General features: G+C 43.6%; 2 protein-coding genes across 6 annotated transcripts in view; one reads left to right on the forward strand and one right to left on the reverse strand.

The window, feature by feature from the left end:
* Nucleotides 1-5,977, reverse strand: part of ARFIP1 (ADP ribosylation factor interacting protein 1) — a 43,120-nt gene extending 37,143 nt beyond the window's left edge. The window contains exons 1-3 of one of the 5 annotated variants that reach the window (XM_030449890.1): nt 5,793-5,977; nt 3,019-3,199; nt 1,395-1,456 (exon numbers count right to left, since the gene is read on the reverse strand). In XM_030449890.1, coding sequence (XP_030305750.1) covers nt 1,395-1,454 — 60 coding nt within the window. In that variant the 5' untranslated portion in view covers nt 1,455-1,456; nt 3,019-3,199; nt 5,793-5,977. Of the gene's footprint in view, nt 1-1,376; nt 1,460-3,018; nt 3,200-5,792 lie in introns of those variants that run through there. The other 4 variants (XM_030449889.1, XM_030449893.1, XM_030449891.1 and 1 more) reach the window with 4 other exon arrangements.
* Nucleotides 5,978-6,470: 493 nt separating this feature from the next.
* On the forward strand, nt 6,471-8,267 carry TIGD4 (tigger transposable element derived 4). Its single transcript, XM_008493862.2, has one exon. The coding sequence runs from the start codon at nt 6,726-6,728 to the stop codon at nt 8,265-8,267; it is 1,542 nt and encodes a 513-aa protein (XP_008492084.2). The 5' UTR covers nt 6,471-6,725.
* The last annotated feature ends 514 nt before the right edge of the window (nt 8,268-8,781 follow it).

Genomic DNA, 8,781 nt, shown 5'->3' on the forward strand with positions numbered 1-8,781 from the left:
GTTTATATGTATATGAAATATACATATGTATATGAAATCTACACTTCTTCAGAAATATAAATGCTCACAGATATGCATACATATCTCTAATAAATACATGTACTAGAAACCAAAAAAATAATTAGTTTTTCCAGACAAGTCATGAAGTAAAAAAAGTCTAGAAGGCTTTTTTAGGAGTTTCTACTTTACTCAAACACACATAAAAGCTTTAGAGAACAACAAAAAAAATTCTTGCCAACTTCAGTTTCATATTATGTCTGAACTAAAACATCACCTTCCATTGCTGAAAGGAGGACATTTCACTACTCCCCTTTTCCAGGCCCTACTTGGAACCTCACAGGGTCCCACCTTCCAACCACAACTCATGCCTGCCATGAACAACACTTAACTCACTGCCCTAACAACAAACCTTTTCACCAGGTTAATATTCCACTTTAAGAAGCTGAATCAGTTCCCAATGAGGTCAGACAAGCACCAAAGACATGAAGTGAGCAGCTGAAGTAAGTAGCTGAATAGGGGAAGTGGGAAAATACAATCATTTGGCTCAGCTCAAGAAATCACCACCTGCAGCATTTTGTTCAAGAGTCCAAGCTAGCACTACTACCAAGAGCAAGTCCCTGCTCCTCCTCCTTTCATTTTTTTTCTCTTGGTCCTTTCCTCATAACTCTTCCCCCTTTCACCCACCTCTTCCCTGGGACAGAACAATGTATTTGTAAAGCAAACAAGATTACTGCAACCCTGCAGGTTAAAAGAAGGTGACCTATGCCAAAGAGGATGTGTAATTTTTTACACTCAAATGGTTGTTTAAAACAGTTCATCACACAGCTCCAACACTTGCACCTCCAGAACCAAGGTGGTAATAACACAATGTAACACTACCAGGAATGAAGGACTGCTCTCAGCCACAGCTTACTTCAGCATTGCAGTACTTCAAAAGACTTAAACAGTCGAGTACTGCCCAAACCAGTGGCTATTTCTCTTTACTTTTGCATGCATGTTCCTGCAGCCTCACACAATCCTTGTAAGCTTACTCATCTGAAAGAAAACCGAACCACCAAATCACAATTTCACATTTCAGGCTGTAGCCTGCCCAAATCTATTCAGCTTACAAAACAAATATAGAAGCATAGCAGAAGACTACTGGTTAAAGTAATCCTTTGTTACAGCAGAAGACTGCTGGTTAAAGTAATCCTTTTTTACGAATTAAGTTTACTCTTAATAGTGTCTCAAAACCAAATCCACCCATTCTAGATAATGTGCATGAACTCATACCTCCATACTAACCTCACTGTGCTACATATATCATAATTTTTGGCAGTCTGAAACTGTTGCTGGGATTGGTTGATTTCATACTAATATAACTATCACCCAATCACCTCAGAGTCAGACTATACCTCTTCTGCAGCTGGATGAGACTCATCAAGTGTTGTGGATTCGTTGCTGTGTTCTGACATACCTGGAAATAAAATAGGTTTGGCATGCATTAATTTATGTGAAAGAAGCTCAACGCTGCACCTTACAGAAACCAAAATAGACTTTCAGAAAGTATTTCTTTTGCAAGTTTTGCTAAAGCAAAGACAAACCTCTCTTTTGATGCTGATTATGCCTTTAGCTCTCCAAAATCTAACCAAGAATATGGTCTAGCACAAAATCCCATTGCCAAAGTAACCTTTCCTGCACTAAGTTAAGCTTGCAACATAAAACCTGTAAAGTTAAACAAGGTTTTTCAGCTTACTGTCTTCTGCAGCAATACACTGCTGGTATCCTAGAACTGCAAAGATCACAGTTGTAAGAATTTAGATTTATCCAAACAAGTTTATATTGATGCTAAACAACTGTAACCTACTAAGCTGTTCAGTCTATTAATGCCTAAGTAGAAAAACATTCCCTTTAATTTTCTGCTCAAAAAAATCTCACCTATAGAGGCAAAGAAAGCCCCTAACACAGAGCACACATGCAAGAAATCAACTACCATGAAAGATAAATTATATACTTAATATAGCTTAAAGTAGTATCTAAATTTTATTTCAAACAGCTGGTAACTACAGGTGACACTACAGAAACTCAGCTGCTTGAGAGAAGACAACCGATCATTAAAAGTTAAACAGCAGGTCAGTATTGAGTATGGTAACATACGACTTCAGTTCATTAAGTCCTGCACCATGTTATACACATTCAGCCACATACCAGATCAAGAAAAATTACAGAGCTCACCATTTACATTTTATTTCAATTTACCAAGTTATAAAGCATTCTGATTAAAGCTAATTATTAATAAGGTAAGCAGCTTGCATGACAAGAGAAATTAAATAAGGACACAAACAGCTGAGAAACTGAACCACCTCGATCACATTACACTGGATAACATACTGCTTTACTTTGGAAAACCAAAGGCATAAAATAAGGTATTTTCTCTAGAAAAGCAATTAATTCAAGGCTATCACTGAATGAGGCTGGATTTTTGTCCAACCCATACTAATTTCTTTCAAAGAAATTAAGTATTGCTTCTTCACATATCTTTCTGAATGTTCTAGAGTTCTTTTGAATATGAAAGCCCACACAGCAGAGTTGCTGCTTTCTGACCCAGTCCTGCCTAAACATTACTTGTTGTTTAAAAAGCCCTCCGTGCTTAACAGCCTGTTTTCTGAATAGATAAAAAATTTCCATTATGGACTATAAAAGTGTGATTTTTTTTTTCCTCTGACAGTTAGACAAGAAGCTAGACTCATCTTGTAGTGCAGCCTTGGTTAGGACAACCTGTACCTCAGTTTTTCCACATAACTGATCCTGGAGTTATGTTGGTACCTCACATATAAACTTATATACCATGGTAACTTTCTAAAAATAAAACTATTAAATGCTATAAGTAGTACCAAAAATATTTTCTTTATAGCCTTAAGAACTCATAATAACCTAATCTAGAGGGTAGAACCATCTCACAAACCCATGCAGAAGACCCTGCATAAAGACAAATAATTTTTAAAAATCTAAAATAAATCACCCTGTGTTCCAACCTACCCCATTTTTTGAACAGTGTTCTCTTCCTGCAAGCAGTATCAACACTTCCAACACAGCTCTGCCAGATCACTCTGACCAACTTTAATTGACAGTTTCCCCTTCTTCATGTTGTAAAGGTGACTTTTGTAAAAAGTTTATCTGTACATTATAGGTTAACTACAGCACTCCCTGATGACTGCTCCTGTAGCATGAAAACATGGGGATGAAAGTTTCAAATGCTGGATGCAAGAATGAAAACTTTATACATTTTTTTAAAGATCCAGAAGACAATCGTGTGAAATGTTGCCAAAACTGGCAAGTAGATACACGTTACTGATAATTAATATTCTGTTACAGATATGCATACAGACCTTTGCATCTCTTCCCGATTTCCTCTTGCAGGTGTCAGGGAAAGAGTCCTTGTAAGAGCTTGCTCATTTCCAGTACAGCCTGAATTCTGCATTATCAATTATTCTTTTGCTAAGTCAGCCACAACTTCAGAACATGCAAGGTGACTGTTAAATGCACCAGGATGTTCATTACCACCAACTGCAATTACACTGAGTGAAGTAAATTAATACAAATTTGAAAAAAACATGCCTGATCCATATTCCGACATCATTTTAAGCCTGAAATCCTGCCCATATCACTCATCTGGATTATAATTTCTTTTCCCACTAGACCAATTCTGTAAATTCACAAAAATACTGTACCAGAGTAGTACAGAGGAGATGGAATAGACTGAGAATCTTTCCCCCGTGGCCAAGCCAACTTAAATGCTTATCAGATTACAGCATCAGTCATTTTAAATTATGCTCACCATAAATCAAAGCATACAATTTTTAAATCCTGGAGATTAATATATGATTTCTTCAACTGGCAAAATGAAAGGCAAAGCAAAGCTAAGCCACAACCTATAAAAAAATATACTAAGCTTCCTCAAGGATGAAAAATCTAGAGACATTTAACGAATTATAATTAGTGGTTATAAGAGCACACTTCTGGACCTTTTAATAAGAAAAAAGGCAAGTTCATATTTGTTTACTCATACAATAAGAATTAAATGTAATAAACTATAAATTCATTTTGCATAAGTAATATAACTATGTTAAGAATAACCTCCTTAAGCAAATTACTTACTACCTCAAAAATGAGAGCTGTGGGATTCTCAGCAGTTAACAGCTGCTTTTCTAAACAAAACGCAGTGGCTCCGTCACTTAAATTTTTCTCTTAAATTAATAACCAATAAATTAAAAGCAAGATATCCTCTGGCCAATTAAAGTTTATTATACCCTTTTATTGCTGTCTAATTACTCCACTGCATAGATAAAAGTTTTTTTACTGCTGCAGAAAATGCAGGTGGAAAATAGGGATCTAGTGCATGTTTTCTTAATGTCAGTTTCTCACAAAGAGTTCTGTCACCAACTGTTGGCAAGATCATTACAAAAAGCTTTTTAAAAAGAATCTAAAGAACTGCATTAAACACTTCTCTGCTGCAATCACACCAGTTTCCTCTTTTTGCTCCTGAATTCTCTGGCATCTCCACTTGCAACATCTGGTTATGCTTGAAAGTTACAAGACACAACAGAGACAGAGAATGGAGAACAGGGCTGCCACCACCTTGCACACACCCTAACTCTGGGTCAACCTGTCCCCGGGTGCTGTAATGCTCTGCTTATCTCCAAGGTAAGGTATGGGCTCCCACTAAGGTTTCACCTTCCATCAGAACAGAAAGAAGCAAGTGATTAAGACACTGCCTCATGTTCCCAGTTTTCCAATCCAATGTTCTTTTGTGTTACTTACTCCCTACATTTTAACTGTAGGTGTGTGCAAACATTAAAACATACATATGATTCAGACAACCATTTAGTTTTGAAGTTGCACAAATAAAATTGCACCCTTTGCACTGAAAAAGAATCCTTCTGCTGTCTTTTCTAGAGAATCAACAGTTAGATAACAAAGTCATGACCACAAGGGCTAACTCCTTGTTACCAGTTCCCCAGGCACAACAACCACACATTAAGACACCAAAGGTACATCCAGTTCAGGGGATGGAAAATGCAAGGCTATGAGTGGGGTTCAGTTAAAAATGACAGACCAGAGAGACAGTACCAGCAGCACTCCAAGAAGTGTCAGAGCTTGTAAACAATGCAGATGCAACCCCTGCTTGTCACCCAACCCCACAGTGTTCCCACGTTTTAAGAACAGTAACCAGCTGCAAAAGACAAATTGGAACACTTGAAGCAGTAATTGGCAGGGTGTGGAGTAAGTCCCAGGGGCACGAAATTTATGCAGCCTCTAGTTTCCTTCCTCCACTACCAAACACCTTCCTTTCCTTTCCTCTCCCCTAAAATCCACCTTCCACCTCGCTCAGGCCCTGCCCGCCCCCTCCGGGTGCCCTCCACCCCGCGGAGCGGGGTCCCCGCCGGCAGCACCGGCAAGAAAACGGGCAGACCCGCAACCCGCACCGCACTCCCGAATTCTACGGCGAAGGCAGCCGCCCAGCCGCCGGCACCCGGGGCTGCAGGGAGGGCCAGGCGGGCGGGAGCAGCGCCCGGTGCCCCCCAGGAGGGGCTGCAGGATCCCCCCAAGCAGCCGGCAGGCCCAGCCGCCCGCTGCCCGCGCCCACGGGGAGCCAGGGATGCGGAGGCCGGTGCGGCACGTAGGACGGCACGGAACGGGACGGGCGGCTCTCCCCGCTCCACCACAGCGACCCCCGAACCGGACCGGACCGGGCCCGACCACAACCCGAGGCCCGAAGGCCCGGCTCGGCCTCACCCCGACTCCACCCTCACCTGCCGGCGGCGCCGCTTCGGCCCCGAAGGCGTCGTGCTGAGGGAGGATGGGGCGAAGGGAGGGAGGGAGGGAGGGAGGGAGGGAGAGGGGGAAGGAAGAAGCCGGGCAGGGAGCGGCCGGGGCCCCCTCTCCGGCTTTATTTTCTTCCTCCTCCGGTACCAGCAGGAGCCGGAAGCGCTTGGCCGGAAATGCGGCTGACGGCTGCTTCGCCGCCGTGGCGCGGAGGGCTGCGGCCTCTCTAGGCTGCGGAGCCCGTGTCTATGGTCTCTGCCCTCCGAGCTGTAGCCATAGCAACCAGAGCTCAGGCCTCCGCTCCTCACCCCCCAGCGATAACGCCGGCCCGACCCGGCCCAACCCGATCCGATCCGATCCGACCCGACCCGACCCTCCTCTTCTACTGGCACTGGTTTCATACTACCGCCCTGCGGAGGCCTCTGGAAGGGTGGCCCCGCTCGGGGGAAGGGACACACACAGACACGCACACTGACAAGTGCCCAGAGGCAGGGAGGCGGTGGCGAGGGGCTTCGGGCCCCCCCCCGCTGGAAGGACCTGGGGACGTGGCGGCTTCTCTGAGGGAAGGCCGCTGTGTGTCGGGGGAGGCTGGGGGGACACCGGTCACTGCGGTGGCACCGTCCGTGTCCATCCCTGGAGGTGCGGAGCAGGTTCCTCAGGCGCCCCCAGCCCTGCTGCGGGGTGCTGGCGGCAGCCCCGGGCTGAGGTGAGGAGCCCGCTCCCGGCCAAGGCGTTGGCAGAGCGAAGCTTTGGGGCGCTGGCGTGCCTGTGCCGGCTGGAATCGGGAGGCTGCTCCTGCCTCTGCCAAGTGCCATGCCGCTGAGGTCAGAGCGCGGGCTTGAAAACCGAACCCACCGGCAGAACGGGAGCCGGACTGCCCCGGAGCGGATGTCCGCGCCTGGAAGACCGAGCTCGGTACCATGGCAGAGGCTTCAGGGAGTCCTTTGCCCCAGCCCATCGTGAGGAGGAAAAAAAGCATATCTATTGAGGAAAAAATTGACATCATAAGCGCTGTGGAGAGCGGCAAGAAAAAGGCAGACATCGCGGCCAAATATGGCATAAAGAAGAACTCCTTGTCTTCAATTATGAAGAATAAAGAAAAAGTTCTGGAAGCTTTTGAATCTTTACGATTTGATCCTAAAAGAAAAAGACTAAGGACTGCTTTTTATACTGACCTGGAGGAGGCACTGATGAAGTGGTATAGGATTGCTCAGTGCCTGAACGTGCCGGTGAATGGTCCGATGTTGCGGCTCAAGGCTAATGACTTTGCCCAGCAGCTGGGACACAGTGATTTCAAATGCAGTAATGGTTGGCTCGATCGTTTTAAGTCAAGGTACGGTTTGGTTTTCAGAGCTCCACCACCTGTAGAAGCAGCTGCTTCTACTGCAGTGGATGCTCCAGCTCTTTGGTACCAAAACGTTCTCCATTGTTATTTAAATGATTATCAGCCAAAAAATATATTTTATATACAGGAGACTGGATTGTTGTACCAGATGTTACCACACAACACATTTGCCTTTAAAGGGGAAACTTGTTCTGTAGGTAAACTAAGCAAAGAGAGAATAACTGTAGTGGTGGGTACAAATTTGGATGGCTCTGAGAAGCTTCGTTTGCTCGTTATAGGAAAAAGCAAAAATCCACGCTGCTTCAAAGATGTGAAGTCACTCCCTGTAGATTATGAAGCAAATGATAGGGCGTGGATGACTCTGGAAGTGTTTGAACAGTGGGTGCATAAGCTTGATGACAGATTTCAAGCAGAGCAGAGACGAGTGGTTATTCTTGTTGATTCTCTCCCTGCTCACGCAGAAGTGAAGAACCTGAAGTCTGTCAAGTTAGTGTTCTCTCCTCCAGGTGCTTCTTCATTTACAGCTACAAAACATGGAGCTGTCAGAAGCCTGAAGGTAAAATACAGGCGCTGCCTTATCAAGAAATTTGTTGACTGTGTAGAAGGTAATAAAGAGTTTATGCTGACTCTTCTTGATGCAATTGAGATGTTGCACCTGTGCTGGAGGACAGTGACACCAGAGACTGTTGTAAAAAGCTACAATGAAACAGGATTCAAATGGGAAGCCAATGAAAATGGAAACCACAGAGAGGATGAAGGTGATTTCGATTTGATTGCACATGCTCAGGCAGCTGGAGTGGAGTTCCCAGAAGGTTTATCTTTGGAGGAATATGCAGCTCTAGATGATGGCTTGGCAACTTGTGAAATGCCCACAAATAATGAAAGGATGTATGTCAAAGAAAGCACATCAGATAAAGCTGGGATGTTTGTGGGTGATGAAGATGAGGATGAAGGTGATCGATTTCAAGGAGCTCAACAGCCTTTACCATCAAAACATGAGGCTCTGAGTGCTTTAGATACCCTTCGAAAGTTTCTCAGAAGCCAAGACACAAATGATTCTCTTCATGATTCCCTAGCTGATCTGGAGAATTTTATTCAACATGTAGTGTGTAAATAAATATTTTAGCAAATTGTGGAAGCATGTAATTGAAAAAAAAAATTATATAAGTAAACAAAAATAGGCAGTTTAATAGCAAAGTGTTGCTGTGATGTCCTCTGGTGTGTCTTGCTCAGGTCCATAGATGTACATAAGGAAAGGAATTTGAAATGATGAGAAAGGGCTATGAGCTGAAGTTTTTCATAAAATTAGAACACAAAATTATTTAGTGTATTTTTGCAGCAGATGATTAACAGAAGAAAGTTAGCAGCTTTGATTGTGTTTTGTTTTCTTGAAGCAGCTGGTGTGGATAAACAGCAGTGGCATACTCATTTATTTGAGAGTTGAAAGACAAACCTTTACTTGGTCTTTGAAGAGGTCAAAAAGGAAGTTCATTCTCTCCCTTTCAGCCTTTTTGGTATTTGATGTAGGTCCTTCTGTGCAGCTCCACATATTTCTGCAGTAAATACAGAAAAACACCACCTTATGCAATAACAAAACCTTACTGAGCTGTTGTTTTCTTTACTATACTGCC

This window comes from Calypte anna, chromosome 4A, assembly GCF_003957555.1.
Source record: "Calypte anna isolate BGI_N300 chromosome 4A, bCalAnn1_v1.p, whole genome shotgun sequence".
In the NCBI taxonomy this organism is placed as follows: domain Eukaryota; kingdom Metazoa; phylum Chordata; class Aves; order Apodiformes; family Trochilidae; genus Calypte; species Calypte anna.